The sequence below is a fragment of the Panthera pardus genome, unplaced genomic scaffold (assembly GCF_024362965.1).
Source record: "Panthera pardus isolate Hobbes unplaced genomic scaffold, ASM2436296v1 HiC_scaffold_21, whole genome shotgun sequence".
NCBI lineage: Eukaryota > Metazoa > Chordata > Mammalia > Carnivora > Felidae > Panthera > Panthera pardus.
Genome location: NW_026526777.1, coordinates 33,605,962 through 33,624,892, shown reverse-complemented (window position 1 = coordinate 33,624,892; position 18,931 = coordinate 33,605,962). Strand labels below are relative to the sequence as shown.

Here is an 18,931-nt window from a genome sequence, read left to right as displayed (position 1 = left end):
AATGTGGTAAGCAATATTACTGCAGAAGATTTAGAAATGTGGTTCCGTAAACAGGATATAGGGGAGACTCAGAAGACACAGTTTAGGTCCTAACTCTACTTTTGTCTCAATAGGTCTTTTTAAGGATATAGTTATTCGGAGTCTATTTTCTCAAATTGAGAGGTTAATTTTTGCCTCATAAGTGTTGGTTAATTTGAGGTTATTTTGTGCCTCACCATTTGCGTCTCATGAAACTATGAGGCATCCCCCTAGCTGGGATCTGAGCTTCCCATTCTCCTTACGGACTGGAAATTAAATCCTTCATTCCCCATTGATCTGAAACTGGTTTTAGAACCAAGAAGAAGGTTTATTCATAGGGTGCTTTTCTATGACCCAGCCTGCTCAGCTATAATGTCAGGGCATCATTTTTTGGCTGCAGCTTGGCTTTCTGAATTTCCAGAAAATATTTTACTTCCTCCATCGTTAAGGAATTTTCCTTGAGTCTTTTCATAAAGTTCCGCATGGCTTTGCAAAGGTCTTTCGTCTCCTGAAAGGCAACCTGAAAAAGAAATTTTTTTTTTTTTTTTAAGTAAGTTACAGCTTAAGAACTGAGATTCTCTGAAGCCATATACTCCGAAGCTAATGCGTAGCGTTTAGGTCCCTGATCTGGGTATTCAACGTGATGAATCACTTAAATTTTTCTAGCTTATGTATACTTATTGTTATCCCAGTAATAAAAAAAAAAAAAAAGAGGGATCTATAAAAGGGATCTCAATGAAAATTGATCTGTTCAGGGTTTTTTTAAATCTAGAAGAATTTCAGAGACTTTTTACAGCAATACATACAAGTCTAAGACATGACTATATAAAACTCGCTCTATAAAGTCCATGAGACAATAACCCTTACCAACACGTCCTCATGAGGTGTTTGTGATGATGGTGGTGAATGTGAACTTCTCATGTAAAAATACGAATTAATAGTTTATGATCCCTCTTCTACAATCGGGCCAAGGCCAACTCTTCAAAAACATCCCACAGTGAACAGATATTTACTGAGCATGTGCCAGGAGATACAACTGTGAACAAGGCAGACAAAAGCCTACTACTTACAAGCACCCGCTCAAACTTGGTCTGTGGAATTGGTTTGGGAGCTTCTTGGATCAACTCACAGACTGGAAGTGCACTGCTCCACTCCCCATCAATGCACCGTTGGTCCCGCGTGCCCACCAAGTGGTACCTGAACAGACATTAGAATGGCAACAACACTTAACCTTTCCACCTCTGATCTGGGCTAAGGCAGCCAACTAAGGTTGGTTTTGTATAGTTGTTTTCCGCATTTCCTATGGTGATAGGATCCACCTCCCCGAGCCTTAATGAATGCTTAAGTTATTTCAGTATTACAAAGCAGCCATCAACTAAAGTCACTCTCCTTTGGGGGGTGGAGAGGACCCAAGTGATAATTTAATCTGTAAAACACGGACCAGTGAGATCTGAATACGTGTGTTCACACACAGTTGTTGGGTGGAGAGGGTGAGGGACGAAGTGTTTCATCATTCAATAACTTAAAAAAACATCTGCCATCTACTCTCTAAAAAGGAGTGGAAAGCTAGAGAAAATCCTCAAATAAATCTTAGGAAGGAGATACAGCTTTTAATCAGAAAAAAAACATGCCCACTGGAAGTTTATAATAAGACTGAAATGCTAGTGAAGCAACACGACCCCGAGTTAAGAAGGTTGAAGCCGAGGAAAGAGTAGGTAATCTGTAAGCTAGAGGATGAGATAGTCTAAATTAAGGTTAGAATTTAATTAGGATGTATTAAAGCTCTATAAATCATTCTCTTTCTTTTTCTTTTTTTTTAAAGATATATATTTTTTTAATTCAAAGAACTGCAAATAGGAAACCAGATTGGGGGAGGGGGGGTGGTGGCAAGCTGGGACAATAAATCATTCTCTTTCTTTACCTCTATGTGTTCTGTGTTTCTTTGAGTTTTTGTGCTGAGAGTCTTTGAGACTCTGAGAGTCTTTGTGTTTCTTTGAGTTTTTGTGCTGAGAAAAAAACATACATTTTAAATATCTTCTCTTGTCTTTTTTTTTTATTTGAGACAGAGTGTGTGCACAGGTAGGGGAGGGGCCGAGAGAGGGGGCAAATGAGAATCCCAAGCAGGCTCCATGCTTAGCCCAGAGACCAACATGGGGCTCGAGGCCATGACCCTGGGATCGTGACCTGAGCAGAAATCAAGCGTCGGACGCTCAACCCACCGAGCCACCCAGATGCCCCCGTCTCAACTAAGAGAAAAAAAATGTAATACTTTAGGATAAATACACTAAATACTTTAGGATAAAGACATGAGTCTATCTTTTAGAGATTGGGGACAGCTGGCAGTGGCCAAAGCAGCTCTCGTCAGAATGAGCTCAGACTCCTGAAGCAGTAGGAAGTCAGGGCACGAGGTGACACAGGCTGGGTCACTCCCCACAACAAAGCTACCAGTCAATGGGCAAGATCTCACTTTGTGGGGTTTTTTTTAATAATTTTTTTAAATTTTTATTTACTTATTTTGGGGGGGGGGAGTGAGAGAGAGAAAGAGAGAGAGAGAGAACGTGCTCAAGCAGGGGAGGGGAAGAAAGAGAGGGAGAGAGAGACTCAGAGCACAGAGTCCGCCCTGGGGCTCAACCTCACAAACTGTGAGATCATGACCTGAGCTGAAATCGGATGCTTCACTGACTGAGCCACCCAGGCGCCCCACGATCTCACATTTGAAAGGCTGCAAACACTTACCTGTCTTCACAGTAATAAGTAATGGTCGAACCTAAGTTGAAATCTCTTCCCTCAAAATAGCCATGAGCCGGATTCCCAGGAGGGCCACAGTCTCCTGAGAAACAGGAGAACAGGAATGACGGTCATGAGTTACGCTCAGTTAACAGCACCCCCTAAGTTTAGCTGTCTATGCGGGATCTTAGGGCACCTTCTCCATTCACTTCCTTCTGGTCAGAATCATGTTTATCCTGGGAGAGACTGCCTTCTCCTGCTCCTCCGCTGAGTGATTAGGAATGTGGGAGTGCTTTCTGATTGGCGTGAGTTTTGAGGAAAGGAAGTTTCAATTGTAGAGATCGTCAGGGAACAAGAAAAGGAAAATTAAACCAGAGGTAGAGGTGGGAGTTGCAACTCCCTAAGAGGGGAGATAAATGGTGGGCGTTCAAATGGAGGCTGACGTTCTCTGTGGGACAGAAGTGTGCAAACACGAGAGCTTCAGAAACGCAGGATACAACTGGGAGGAAAGAAGATGAGTCTATAAAATTGTGGAAAGAGAGTTGGACAAAGTACGAGATGTTGTGAATTTGGGGTTCTGCCTCTTCCACGACCCATGATTTTATCCTTCTCGGTTTCCCTCCTAACCTATGAGATGAGCAGGTTAAACAGAATTATTTCTTAAGTCCCTTTGAGCTCTGAGATTATATACATCTAAACATGATGATCAAGGTTAAAGGGTGAATGAAGAATAATTACGTAGGTATGTATTTATGGAAACATAAATGCCTTCAAACCAAATAGTTGAGTAAAAACAGCAAAGCATAAGGGAATATGTGTTAGTATAGTACATAGTATGTGATACTATGTATTATAATAATACATACAAATTGAAATGTAATTATAATAATAGCATAAAATGCTATTTTTGTAAAATACACTCATGCATCAACGTAGATGAACAGAAAAAAAGCCTGAAGATTATATATCAAAGTACTCTGTTACTTCTGGGCAGTAGGTTTGTAGGTAATTAAATGTTTTATTTTCTGTATTTTTCTACACCACAGATGTTTTCTTTGAGAAGTTAATAAATAATTTTTAGAAGATCAAAAACTGAGTTCAAAAGCTGTATAGAGGAAAGGAAAAAGGATTTCCATGAGTTGATTAAGGAACCCCAGTACAGACAGGGCTCTCCTGGTAACTTTTAAGAGTACAGTTTTCAACTGAAAGAGATAATATGGATCTTGGGCCTAAGCAGAAAAGAATCTGCTTTACTCGGGGACCTAAGGAGCTTTCTTTAGAATTGGGCAATGAACTAACACCAAAAGACAGAGATCCTGCATTTCAGAGCTAGAATGGGAAGTCCTGAATTAAAAGAGATTAAAAGAAATAAATTCTTTAAACCTGTGTCAGGCTAATAATAATGATGTTATATGCTTGTGATTTAACTGCCTACAGTATATATGTATGTTTCAAGTAACCCCTAACTCCTTGAAAGAGGCTACATATAGTTTGTGCTTTTAAACTGCTTATTGGGGCACCTGAGTGGCTCAGTCGGTTGAGCATCTCTTGATTTCAGCCCCGGTCATTATCCCAGGGTCATGGGATCGAGCCCTGCATCAGTCCCTGTGCTGAGCATGGAGCCTTCTTAGGATTCTCTTTCTCTCTCCCTCTGCCCCTCTCCTCCACTCACGCTCTCTCTCTCTATAATAAAATAATTTAAAAAATTAAAAACAACAAAAGGCTGCCTATTATTTTAATAGCTACTGCCAAAATATATCTACAGAATGATATCTCTTTTCCTCACTGACATAAGTGACTAGCCCCTCATATCATGAACGATGTTAGGTGAAATCATTTTTTTTTATTTGCTAATTTGATCAGTAAAACATGTGTATCTAATTTCACTATTCATTTCTGTAATTATTAGTTATATTCATTATCTTTCCATAAATTTGAGGAACATAAATGCTGTTTGGGGCCTAATCTTGGAATTGTTTAGCCTTAAAATTTGCCAGAAACATAGGGGAAGGGAAGCAAAAATGAGATAAAAACATGAGAGAGACAAACCATGAGATTCTCAAATACAGAGAACAAACTGAGGGTTGCTGGAGGGATGTTAAGTAGAGGGATGGGTAAATGGGTGATGAGCATTAAGGAGGGCACTTGTTGGTATGAGCAATGGGTGTTAAATGTAAGTGATGAATTACTAAATTGTATTCCTGAAATCATTATTACACTATGTGTTAACTAACTTGGATCTAAATTTAAAAATAAAATAGGAGCGCCTGGGTGGCTCAGTCAGTTAAGCGTCCGATTTCGGCTCAGGTCACGATCTCACGGTTCATGAGTTTGAGCCCCGCATCGGGCTCCGTGCTGACAGCTCAGAGCCTGGAGCCTGCTTCGGATTCTGTGTCTCCCTCTCTCTCTGCCCCTTGCCTGTTCATGCTCTGTCTCTCTCTGTCTCAAAAATAAATAAAAACATTTTAAAAAATTAAAATAAAATAAAATAAAAATAATAAAAATAAAAATAAATAAAAAATGGGCCCCAAACCTTACAGACACCTCATCAAAGAACATATACAGATGGAAAATCAGCATATGACAAGATGCTTGACATCATTTGTCATCTGGAAATGCAAACTGAAACAAGGAGATACCATTATACAACCATTAGAATGGCCAGTCTGGAACACTGACAACACCAAATGCTGACAAGGATGTGGAGCCACAAGGCCTCTCCTACGTTGCTGGTGGGAATGCAAAATGATACAGCCACTTTGCAAGACAGTTGGATGGTTTCTTAGAAAAAAACTAAATCTACTCTTCCCATAAGAGCCAACAATCGCCCTCTTCGGTATTTATCCAAAGGAGTTGAAAACTTACATCCACACAAAAACCTGCACCCGATATCTATAGCAGCTTTCCTCATAAATGCGAAGACTTGGAAGCAAGCAAGATGTCCTTCAGGAGGTGATCGGATCGATAAACTTATGGTACATCTGGAAACGGGATATTATTCAACGGTAAAAGAGAATTAGCTGTCAAGCTATGAAAAGACATGGAGGAACCTTAAATGTATATTTCTAGGTAGAAAAAAAGGCAGTCTGAAGAGGCTACATACTATATGATTCCAAATATATGACATTCTGAAGAAGGAAAAACTATGGAAACAATAAAAAGATCAATGGCTGAGATGGGTGGGGGAAGTAGAGAGACCAATAAATAGAGCACAGAGGATTTTTAGAGCAGTGAAAAGACTCTGTATGATATTATAATGATAGATATACATCATTACACACATGTCCGAACCCACTGAATGTAAAACACCAAGAGTGAATCCTTAGGTAACTATGGATTTGGGGGGAATATGATGTATTAACATTGGTTCATCCTTGGTAAAAAAAAAAAAAAAAAAAAAAAAAAAAAAAAAAGTACTAATCTGGTGAATGATGTTGACAATGTGGGAGGCTGTGCATATGCGGGGCTAGGGAGTGTATGGGAAATGTCTATACCTTCCCCTCGGTTTTATTATGAATCTAAAACTGCTCTAAAAAACTAAGTCTGAAAAAAATTAAGTCTTTAAATCAATAAATCTGTAGTGTTAGATATGTACCTTCCCAAAGGAGATTTCAAACTCAATTTTTTGTTTTATACCTTTAAATTTGAAACTCTTGGGGCGCCTGGGTGGCTCAGTCGGCTAAGCGGCCGACTTTGGCTCAGGTCATGATCTTGCGGTCCGTGAGTTCGAGCCCCACGTCAGGCTCTGTGCTGACAGCTCAGAGCCTGGAGTCTGTTTCGGATTCTGTGTCTCCCTCTCTCTGACCCTCCCCCGTTCATGCTCTGTCTCTCTCTGTCTCAAAAATAAGTAAACGTTAAAAAAAAAAAAAATTTTAAAAAAAGAAACTCTGGGTAGAATTCCATTGCAATACCAGTCTGTCCATGCAGGACCACGGTATATCTTTTATTTAAGTCTTATTCCATGTCCTTCAGTAAACTTTCATATAGGTCTCATGAATGGAATTATTTTTACATTTCAATAGTCACATCATAATTATTAGAAAGTAATACTGTTGATTTTTCAATATTTATTTTGTGTCCAAGAATGAAGTTTTTTAGTAGAATTTCTTGGATCTTTTAAGTATGTTTTACAAATAAGTATATCCTGTGACTTACCAATCATTCTAGGAATCTATCCTACAGAAATAATAGCATAGACATAAAGATATATGTATATGTACACATACATAACATTCGTTTCAGCATTGTTTGTAATAGCAAAAATACAGAAATAGAACAAATGTTCATCAATACTGGAGATATGGAATAACTGATGGTGTATCCACATTATTTTTTAAAAGCAGGAGATAGAAAAAACAAATAAATAAAAGCAGGAGATACAGCCACATATACTGATCGAAAAAGATTCCCATGTATAATGTTACATAAAAAAAAAATTTAAACAATACAAAGCACAAAGTCCCATTTTTGTAAGTGTATATGTGTGTAGATGTGTGTGTGCGCATTTGTTTATTTTAAATGTCTGCATAAACATAGGAAAAGACATGAAGCAAACACATTCCTACTAATTTCCTCTGAGAAGTGTGAATTACCATGTTAGAAGGAGGTACTTCTAATATATGTTAGAAGGAGGAGGTACTTTTTTTTTTAATTTTTTTTTCTTGAGAGACAGAGACAGTGTGTGAGCAGGGTGAGTGGCAGAGAGAGAGGGAGACCCCGAGTCCAAAGCAGGCTCCAGGCTCTGAGCTGTCAGCACAGAGCCCAAAGCGGGGCTCAAACTCATGAACCACGAGATCAACACCTGAGCCAAAGTCAGACACTTAACCCACTAAGCCACCCAGGCGCCCCTCAATTCTTATTTTATATAATTTTGCAATGGATGAGATATGGTCCTCTTCCCCTGTTTTCATGTATTTTTCAAATAAGAACTGTAAGGCGTTATCATGAAACAAACAAACGAACAAAGAAAGTCAGATGCCCCAAACTATCCTGTGTTGGACTTAGTAGGAAAGGAATCCTACTTGAGAGGGGAAATAAAGTGTTCATTGTTTGGATGCTGTTTGTTTCACTGGAATATACCATTTGAGGTGACTTTTGGCTCTGTGAGCTCCATTTGTTTTCTGGCTTCCTCCGAGATCCCAGACCCTTCCCAGATACAAAAAAAAAAAAAAAAAAAAAAAAGAGGAAAACATCATTGCAGGGATGTGACAAATGCCTAGGGTGTCCCTCTGGTCAGTGTCTTTGGATTGGTGCTTGTTTCTCTGACACTTACTGCTTTTGCAGATGGGTAAGGGAGGCATCCAGGTGTGGTCGTTCATGCACTGACTCCAGTTGCTGCCCTGGAGGATGTAGTTCTCATGGCACTTAAAAGTGACTTTGTCACTCACATTCACAGGACCTGAGAAACTGGGTTCACCATTCACCAGCACAGGGTCAGGACAGTGGCCCACTGAAGAAGAAAACAGGAAGTGATCGGAAAGAGCAGGAGAAAGTCCGCCACTGCGGAGGCTAGACCACCTCAGTCTTCAATGAGAGAATAGAAATCAGAACTAAAACTGTACTTTGTAACGGGGACTCCTACACGGTACCAAATCGTATCAGTGCAGGACGCGAAGGGACTAGGTTGGCCTGAGTGTGGTAGGAAAGGTCTTGGTCATGCACGAGAGTGACAGTTGGCACTTGAACTTACGAAAAGTAACTAAGCACATAACTGGAAATGATCAATAGCGTGTTCATCATCCTGGTAAGCGTTGCTGAAAATACTTCACCCTATGCTGGAGGCAAGTTTTTCCCTCCCTTTCCTCCATGAAGAGACACATCACTCATCAGTTTGTACTTTGTTTCATTTTGCTTCCCCCCCCAACCCCCCCACCCCCCCACCCCCCACCCCCCACCCCTCCGTGAAAAAAACAGGAGAGAAGGTGAACTTGTTGGTATAAATAAAGGATAAACATTTGGTGTGCTTTACTCTAGGTATCAAGGAGAACAAACCCAACTATTCCTAAATATACTAATAATAACGAGGATATTGACCAGTTATTCTCTGTCTCTACAGACACCACAAGTGAGTTTTGTGAATGTGAGCAAATCACTTGGATCTCGGTTCTCACATTTGTCAATTGAGAATATAAATGTGTCCCAGTTCAAAAGTCATATAATGGATGAAATAAACTATGACATATTTACTTCAAAATAATAATCATGCAAAACACAATCGTTGAGAAAAAAGATTAGTTACATGTTGACAGTTGTTGAAGCTCAGTGATGAGTGCATATGACCTGATTTTGCTCTTTTGTCTTTTGTATATGTTTACAATTTTTATGTTATAGAAATTCTATAAATAGATTTCTATAACATAAAAATTTTAAAGGAGTATGATATTAAATTAGACCCCCCCCCCAAAGCCAGTTTTAATATATGGTAGAAATTCTTCCCTCCCTGCAGGGGTGATTGAGTCTATTAATTCTATTAATCAACTAATTAAATCAACACTGAGGAAGAGCTGACCATGTACCTTGTAAGAGAAGTTCCACCCTGGGGTGCTTTAAAAATTAATTCCCAGAAGTTGAGAATTTTTGTCTTATAAAGTTTTAACGCGGCCTGCGGGAGGTAGGATGTGTAAGAGCGGAGCGAGATGACAAGATACACAAAGAAACAAAATTTCAACTCACATTGGCATGTGGGAGTGGGAGTGGGAGTATTCCACTCCCCAGAGGCATTGCAAATAAAGGTTTTCTCTCCTACCAGGTGGTAGCCCTTGATACAAAAGTAAGTCCCCAGAATTTGTCCTTCCACCTTCTTTGCGACAAATATGCTATATCCCACTGGGGGAAGTTCTGGACAGTTCTCTGTTGGAAGGAAAAAGAAAACAGATTCACTTGGCATTATCACGTGCTGTGGCGAGGCCCCGTTAGACAGCCATCCGAGTGTCCTTTTCCTGGATTATTGATTCTCCTTCCTTGTACAATTCCATGTCCATGTATATCCCCATCCCCCCCTTCCCAAGAATTCCCAAAGTTTTGTTTTCAAAAGGATAACAGGCATTACATTCAGTTCAACCATGAAGATACAATTCCCTTTCCAAATAGCATTTCTGGAGTTTATAACAGACAAGACCTCTCAAGATTTTGAAACTGGTACTTTTTGGTACCAAATTGGTACAGTTAACCACCCACTTCGTAGAGCAGAATTATCATTAAATATTTACTAAGCCCCTACTGAATACAGGGCATTAGGCCAAGTCATTTGACATTTTTCAATAAAGGAAATACATTTCATTGACTTAAATTTCATTAAAACCATAGACAGCATGCTTCGTACCCCGCAGGCTGATATTAAGTACCCTAGAAACTAATCTTAAGCATACGCACCGTATGAGGCAGAAACCGGCCACACAACCACAAGATAGCACACAACCCGCAAAAACATCTTGCGATCAGTTGCTTGACCCAGGCTGGAATTAACCCAACACAGACAACACGTGGTTTGGATCAAAGTAGGAGATACCAACCACCTCCCTCCTGGAGATGTTGTATTGATTTCTCTTCCCTAGGAAGAATGAAAAAAAAAAAAATTCTACCAAAGGAAATAAGAACAGCTGTGAGGAAGTCAGTACAGGGAGGGATTTTGCAAAAACACAAAGGGGCGGCTGATGAGCCGCCCGTTTTAAAATTCAGTTTTAGAAACTGCCTGGTTGTGTCATGCAAACCCAGTTGACCAGGCCCTTTGAACTGCAGACGGGCCAGATGGTGTTACCCTGACTCTCAGTTCTGTCAATATTTGCTTGTGTTTACCATCCAGCTTCTGTGACTCTCTCCAGCGTTGCGGGCAGGGGTGGGGGGGACCAATCTCTGGTGCTTTGCCAAGTGAGACCCAACCCTGAGTGCCACCTCTCTCAAATACCAGGTGCCCCAACAGCACCGAAGGCTGAAGACGAGAAAGCTCAAGGAGTGAAACTAACCTTACCTTCCTCTGACCTTCCGGATCTATGGCTCCCAGCAAGGAGCTGATCCCAGTTACTTCCAAACCTGAGAAAAACTCCAGTCCTGCGGGGACACTTTGTCCTCATTTGCCAGGCCTGTGCCAGGGTTTCCATCCTGTGGGTCTTTGGGAGGCAGGATTTAGCCTGAGTCCAGAGTCAACCAAATGATTTTCCAAGGGAAATAAGGGAAAAGCTTTTGTCTCGGGAATTAAAACATGTAGAATTGCTTTTGGGCTCTCCTACCTTTTATTCATTTATTCATACATTCATTCATATTTATTTAATTATAGCAATTAGCTGGTTGTCCGTGCTCCAATTATAAAATTGGGGTAAAATTCCTCCAAATGTTTAGGTTTTAATGAAATAATATAAAGCATCATAATAAATATAAAGCATAAGGACACAGTAATGTCTTTTTGGGGTGTTTTGGGGGATGTTTTTTATTTTGAGAGAGAGCGTGAGAGTAGGAGGCCCAGAGAGAGAGGGAGAGAGAATCCCAAGCAGGCTCTGTGCTCTCAGCACAGAGTCTGATGTAGGGCTTGATCCCACCAACTATGAGATCAGGACCTGAGACAAAATCAAGAGTTGGACGCTTAACCGACTGAGCCACCCAGGGGCCCCTGGACAGAGTAAGGTCATAAATGTTCTTCTCTTCTCCGTCCATTATCATTACTTTATGATGATTTGTTCATGTGTTCTCCCACACGAGACTGTTAACAACTCTAGGACAAAGATTGTACCTAGTGTATTTCTATGTCCTTTCTTGGCACTCCATAATGCAAAACAGAATTGTCTGCTAAGTAAATCTGAGCAATGCAGTACAAATAAAAAGAATACAGTCATACAGAAACTGTACCACAGCCCCTCAAATCCATACTGATAATGTATCATTTACTGTATATTACCTTTATGATTTCTCCATATCTTATTTTCACTCAAATAATATGTGAATTCCTATAGGGCAAGTACTCTCTATTTTTTGTCTTTTTTTTTAAATTTTTTTTTTTTACGTTTATTTATTTTTGAGACAGAGAGAGACAGAGCATGAATGGGGGAGGGTCAGAGAGAGAGGGAGACACAGAATCTGAAACAGGCTCCAGGCTCTGAGCTGTCAGCACAGAGCCTGATGCGGGGCTTGAACTCACGGACTGCGAGATCATGACCTGAGCCGAAGTCAGACGCCCAACCGGCGCCCCTTTTTTTTTTTTTGTTTTTTTAAAGTAGACTCCACAGCCAGCATGGAGCCCAACATGGGGCTTGAATTCACAACCCTGAGATCAAGACTTAAGCTGAGATCGAGTCTGACACTTAACTGACTGAGCCACCCGGGGCACCCCTAGTGCAAATACATTTTACAGTATAATTTTCAGGGGTGCCCCAGGTGGCTCAGTCAGTTAAGCATCCGACTCCTGATTTTGGCTCGGGTCGTGATCTCATGGTTCCTGAGACAGAGCCCTACACTGAGCTCTGCAATGACAGCCAGAAGCCTGCTTGGGGTTCTCTCTCTCCTTCTCTCTCTCTGCCCCTCCCCCCCTTGCACGCTTGCTCGCTCTCTCACCCTCTCAAAGTAAATACACTTTAAAAAAGTGAAGTATAATTCTTGAAACAGTAAATAACATGATACTCATATTAAGTATAACATGAGCATGTGTCGAAGATTTTGCTCATGAATTAATGAGAGAACCATTAAGAAAGAGGCTACAGCTAATTCAAAGAAGAATTTGAGGAACAGAGATTTATGTGTTCAGTCAAAGGCCTTCTGAAGTGACTCTTCTAATCGATGTAAAACTGACTAATATCATACATGGCAACACCCTGTAATATTTGGAATCAGCTTTTCTAACTCCCGGAAATTAATTGAATCTCTCTCTTCTGGACAAAATTCATTTGCTTTGTTATCAGAATCCTTTGCATTGTTTTCAGAAAAAGAATCATTTGCATTCCAAATTAACCTCTAGTCTTATAGAGGTGTAAAAAAGACGGATTGACAATCAAAATTTCGCACTCCTGTGAAATTGATGATCCCTGAGAGGGTCTACAAAACAATACTCAGTCACCTACTGAAAATGTCTCCAGTGATTTCTTTTTGTCTCTTTTGTCAAGCTTCGAGTAATTTTTCTTAACACACTACATATTCTACTTCTTGAGGAATACAAGTTCCCCAGTACCTACTGTATATATTGTTTGTACAATACATGATTTTTAAAAAACAGAAAATTGGGGCACCTGGGTGGCTCAGTCAGTTAAGCGTCTGACTTCGGCTCAGGTCATGATCTCACAGTTCGTGGGTTCGAGCCCCGCGTCGGGCTCTGTGCTGACAGCTCAGAGCCTGGAGCCTGTTTCGGATTCTGTGTCTCCCTCTCTTTCTGCCCCTCCCCTGTTCATGCTCTGTCTCTGTCTCAAAAATAAATAAACATTAAAAAAAATTTAAAAAAAACAAAATTTTGTTTCCTCCTAAAATTAGGAATTTGTTTATTCCTAAATGAGAAATTCCTAAATACCTAAGAAAATAGAGCATTATTACAGGAAATAATTGCAAGTAATTCTTCATCTCAATGGTTTATTTCGGATCCATATTAGGGCTTCAGAAAGGCACTATATTATTTAGACTATTGTTTTACTAATACTTCTCTATGCAATGTAAAAATATTTACACTAAGTGAGATATATAGAGATTACAAACAACCTCACAAAGTTTAGGTCCAATTTTCCTGTCAAATAAATTAGGAGAGAACTTTGTTTTCAAAGCTTTTGAATTTTAGGATTACATATAAGGGAATGCAGGACTGCATGTTTTATTATGAGCATCTGAGCTTAGAAAAATTAATGAGAATTCAGAAACCCTTCTAGACCTTTGGACGTTAAGGACAGTTTGATCGAATCCAGATTGTTTTCTGGAGAACGGGGCTAACAGGTCAAGTGCAGAAGTTGTACTGACTGGTTAGCTTGCTCCACAAAGGAATGGGCCAACAGTGGTTAGTGGAAGGCTAAGACTAAGACTAAGACTAAGGAGGTGAGCAGGGATGTCAGCCAGGGAGTTGTGGGAAGTTAAACTGTTGTGTGCACGTGAGGTTTCAAGAAAATTGGGAAAGGACATTTCGACAAGTTCTCTGGTATGTTATGAGTGGATTCCCTTTGGTCTTTGTCATGATAATTCAGAAAAGATTTAAAATGCTTCTCCATCTTTTTTTTTTTTTTTAAATATATATCAAGTTGATGTCTCTTGAATATCTCGCCAAGAAAAACCTGGCCCAGAGAAGTAACCTTTACGCAGAGTACGTGAGAATGAAACGAATATAAATTTCTTTAAAGGTCTAATTGTTCATGAAACGTTGTAGAATAACCATTGTAGAATAACCATTGGCGGGGAGTCAAATGAGAGACTTAGCCTCTGTGCTCCTTCCTGTTGGTGACCATGTAGGCAGGATTCCGGTAGCTCCCCAATAGCTATGTGGTACTGTTGGGGTAGAATCATTTTGAGGATAATATGTTAACTTCACAGAAGGACAGAGGGGCAGAAAGTCCTGGATGACTGGGGAAGCTCCATTCCAGTCCTAGACTGTTTCTTATCTCCACACCGCTTCTCTCCACACTTCATTGTGGATGAGAGTAACCTTCTGTCACAGGTAAGGTGCTGTTCTCTGGGGTTTGCTGGCACCTTCTAATCTGAAACACTGACGAATCCAAGAAAATAAGGGTCTACCAGTGTTTGAGTAAAATGACCCAGGAATTTAAATTCAGAGAAGAATGTTTAATAGACCTTATTAGGGGTGACGGGGTGGCTTAGTCAGTTAAGCGACCGAGTTCGGCTCAGGTCACGATCTCGCGGTTCCTGAGTTCAAACCCCGCGTCGGGCTCTGTGCTGATGGCTCAGAGCCTGGAGCCTGCTTCGGAGTCTGTGTCTCCCTCCCCAACTCATGCTCTGTCTCTGTCTCTCAAAAATAAACAAACATTAAAATTAAAAAAACAAAAATAGACCTTACTAAGTTATGCCCAGAGACTGTTTCCCTTTCCAGCCATAAATTCTAAAAAGGCAATGGACAAAAGAGGAGAGAACCTGGCAAATGAAAACTGAATGTAAACAAGAACGTAAGAGGTTCACTAATGAAGAAAACGCAAATGGACGAAGAAGCTGTTGTTCTCTGCAGGCTGTGTGGTTGAAGGCACTACATGCTTTGAGGCAAGGCTCTATGAGATCTGCAACACTGCTTCCCGTGCTTGTGAAATTATTTAATTGCAAGGAGGAACTGGTCTCTTGAAGGTGACCTAGCTGTCGCCGGCAAGGTGCCGCATAATACCAACAGGGTAGGTAGGTGCCCTTGGGAACTGGAACGGAGCTCTGAAGTGAGTTGCCCTGCCTGTGGTGATGAGCAGTGGGGCATCGGCTTCACGAAAACAAAAGGAGACAGACTATGCACCTTGAGGTTAAGAAAAAGAAAACACACACCCGGGGGGAGGCTTAGTGAAACTATGTTGTTACGATACAAATTCCTAAATATTCTACAATGTCTGGTTTAAAAATCTAAGCGTTTCAGAATCCCATATATTCTTCTCCTCTGCTTAAAAAAGTTAATATCAAATAGATATCTCCTGATTTTTTTTTCTTAATGTCAAAGAAAAGAAAGGGAGATGGGTTGTGTCATTATCATCTAGCTCCTGCTTTGCTGCCCTGGGGTCACGACCTCCCCTAAGCTATCTGTGAAACGTACATGCATCTACCTTTTGGGGGTGGGGGTCAGGGGGCCCTTAGCTTTCGTCAAATTCTCTAATGAGTTCAAGACCATGAAAGTGGGTTTGTGGCAGGATTCTCGCACCGAGAGTCGTGGCACTGAGGCTTTTCTTTCCAGGAAGCCATTTTATTTGTGCTGGCACTGCTCACTTGGGTTCCTATCGGAACAACTGAGCCTCAAATGCCACGTGGCATAGTTTTTAATACACTTTTTACTTTTTTGTCTCCCATATATGGTAACACACAAACATGTAGTCTGAGGGGCGCCTGGGTGGCTCGGTCGGTTAAGCGTCCAACTTCGCCTCAGGTCGTGATCTCGCGGTCCGTGAGTTCGAGCCCCACGTCGGGCTCTGTGCTGACAGCTCAGAGCCTGGAGCCTGTTTCAGATTCTGCGTCTTCCTCTCTCTCTGCCCCTCCCCTGTTCCTGCTCTGTCTCTCTCTGTCTCAAAAATAAACGTTAAAAAAATTTTTTTTTTTAAAAACACGTAGTCTAAGTGGTCTCCTATTACGAGGTCCAGAGGGATGTTGTCACATACATGTATAACCAGGTTGCCTTGAGGTTTTGGGTTTTTTTTTCTTTCCTTAGGGAGGGGACCCTACCACGGGTTGGACGGTGCAGTATACTTCGAGACAATAAAGCACAGTGATGGCTATTGCTGGATTCACACAGGAAGTGCTGGTGGGGTCGTCACCAACCTGGCCAAGCTAGTGAGCTTGAAGGCTGATCTTCTCACAGTGAGTCCCCAGTGAAGATCCGGGAGAGGTTAAAGATCTGATATAATAATTAAGGCTACAGAAATCAGACAAATAATGACCACCACCCAACACCGGGGCACTGTCTGCAGAGTCATTTTTTAATACTGGTATCTTTTTTTTTTTTTTTTTAACGTTTTATTTATTTTTGAGACAGGGAGAGACAGAGCATGAACGGGGAAGGGTCAGAGAGAGGGAGATACAGAATCCAAAACAGGCTTCAGGCTCTGAGCTGTCAGCACAGAGCCCGACGCGGGGCTCAAACTCACGGACCGGAGATCATGACCTGAGCTGAAGTCGGCCGCTTAACCAACTGAGCCACCCAGGCACCCCATTATACTGGTATCTTTATTAAAGTTTCTAGCTACATTAAAAAAATAGTCTGGGGGTGCTTGGGTGGCTCAGTCGGTTAAGCGGCCGACTTCAGCTGAGGTCATGATCTCATGTCTCCTGGGGTTCGAGCCCCGCATCGGGCTCTGTGTTGACAGCTCAGAGCCTGGAGCCTGCTTTGGATTCTGTGTCTCTCTCTGCCCCTCCCCCACTTGCACTCTGTCTCTCCCTCTCAAAAATAAACAAACATTAAAAAAATTAAAAAAAAAAAAAAGTTTGTTATGGGGCACCTGGGTGGCTCAGTTAGTTAAGCATCTGACTTCGGTTCAGGTCACGATCTCACGGTTTGTGGGTTCGAGCCCCACGTCAGATCCTCTGTCCCCCTTTCTCTCTGTCCCTCCCCCCGCTCATGCTCACTCTCTCTCAAAAATAAACATTAAAAAAAGTTTTTAATAATAAAAAATAAAAATAGTATATGTCTGTTGGTCCCTCATTGTTATATATCATACCATTTACCTTGTTCTGAGGTGTGGGCTTTGACAAAAACTCCATCAGTGTTGAGGTAAGTCAATTAGTGTGTTCATTCACCTACTTGTGAAATAGGGAGAATGATTGCAGACATGCTTAGCCTTCTACAGATGATGGCTGGACCGCTGAATAAGATAACCCCTGCAAGAGTGCCTGGAGACCTTTCCAAGAAAAGGGGACAAGGACTTGGTTTTACTCACTGCATGGCAACCAATAGGTGATCATTAAATATTCTTTAAAGAAGTTAAAAAGCTGCAGAATGTCGATAATACATGGCAATAATGATCCCCCCGATATCATTTTAAAATGGCTAATGTAACTTGATAAAAGCAGGAGTCACCAGTCAAAACACCAGTTGGAAATATATATACGTATATTGTCGGTATATATACGTATATAGTCCGTATAGTCCGTACATATATACGGTATATATACGTATATAGTCCAGTAATTTGAGAACCTTTTTAAAGAAGCTAGTTCCAAAAACATTTTGCACATCGCCAACATTTTGTGTTATGTATATAATGCGCCAAATGTTATCCTATTTTGTGTGTGATGTCCAAATTAATCATATCTTTAAATTAAAAATAACTTTTATTATGTTTCTTATTACAAAGCAATGCATATTACTGACATATTTTAGCATAATTTTATTTTCTCCAGAGAAATGCATCTCGTGGATGATACTTACAATAAAAATCAATGAGAAAAAAAAGTATTCAAAAGCCATCCACTGTGTCTTAGCACAGTTATCACCCTTTTATAGAAGACAGATACCTATGCCCTGGAAATTTAGTTTAAGGTAATACTATGGACATCAGACTTAAAATCTCAAACTACCTAAATTTCTACCAGAAAAGTGACACCAGCAATTATCTTACATTCTGATTAAACACATGCAAACACTAATATGGGGACTTCGAAATATCTTGCATGGATGAATAAATAACTAAATAAGAACATTATCAGATCATCAACGGACACTGTGCTTAGATGCGGTAAGAAACCCGCATCACAGGAACTGAAGTGTTCCAGTACAGCAAGCTACGAGCAGCTAGATGAAAATCACCTGCCACAGAGCAGAGTCAGGAGCCTTTCCGAAGGCAGCTTTGTGCGTATAAAAGCAGCTCCTAGTTGCTGGATGCTGAACTGCCTGCAGCCCAGCTCATCACATCTTAGGTAACAGAGCCCTGTATCATCCACAGTATAAAAGAACCGTTTGGGAACAGTTGCATTTCATTACTTCTCTTGCTACTTACCCTCTTGTCCAGCAAGTGGGTATTTGCATGAAAGAGAAAAATTATTTACAAAGCTAAAAACTTACTGTTCTTAAAAAAAAAAAAAAGGGTGGGAGGTTGCATGTAAGATATTTATCCCTTGGAGCTTCCATAGTTCCATAGCCTCCTTTGGAGTGGTGACAGATTAAAATCACACTGACAAAGATATTTGTACATTTGACAACCACTGATCTAGTTAATGATTACCTGGCTTATCTTTAAGGGAAACCAAATGATGGATACATCAAGGACGTGGTTCCCCTTTGTTCCCTGCCCCTCCCCTGCCGCATTTTACCTAAGAGACCTGATCAGTAGACCCCGATAGTGACAATTAGCTAAGAGGCAGGCATCAGAAGACTGCTCTTGAAGTCACAGCGGCAGCTTAGAGACCACATCACGGTGACAGACCCCACAGAAAGTCACGTCCCCCTACACTTGTTTTGAAGCCAGAACTCCCTGGTAGAGTTGATTCCCAAGGAACCTTCTTTACTTCTTCAGGTAATGCAAATGGTGCCCTACTTTTCCCACCCACTGGAGAACGGTATTATCCCTCTGCAGCTATGAGAGGACCCAGCATCAGCTAGAAA

At 40.9% G+C, this 18,931-nt stretch overlaps 1 protein-coding gene across 4 annotated transcripts; it reads right to left on the bottom strand.

Annotated features, from left to right (window-relative positions):
- Positions 1–325: 325 nt before the first annotated feature.
- Positions 326–10,474, bottom strand: C4BPB (complement component 4 binding protein beta). 4 transcript variants are annotated; one of them, XR_002075246.2, is made up of 7 exons: positions 10,117–10,469; positions 9,418–9,594; positions 8,018–8,194; positions 2,755–2,848; positions 1,148–1,215; positions 886–1,054; positions 433–538 (listed from the first exon to the last, which is right to left on the bottom strand). XR_002075246.2 is itself a non-coding variant. In XM_019430147.2 (6 exons), exons 1-6 carry the CDS (start codon positions 10,172–10,174, stop codon positions 402–404), a joined length of 711 nt encoding a protein of 236 aa, XP_019285692.1. In that variant the 5' UTR covers positions 10,175–10,468; the 3' UTR covers positions 326–401. The 4 variants fall into 4 exon arrangements, 3 of the variants coding, with proteins under 3 accessions (XP_019285692.1, XP_019285683.1, XP_019285706.1); XM_019430147.2 differs by lacking the exon at positions 886–1,054 and having other exon boundaries at positions 326–538; positions 10,117–10,468; XM_019430138.2 differs by lacking the exon at positions 886–1,054 and having other exon boundaries at positions 326–538; positions 1,089–1,215; positions 10,117–10,463.
- Positions 10,475–18,931: the final 8,457 nt, after the last annotated feature.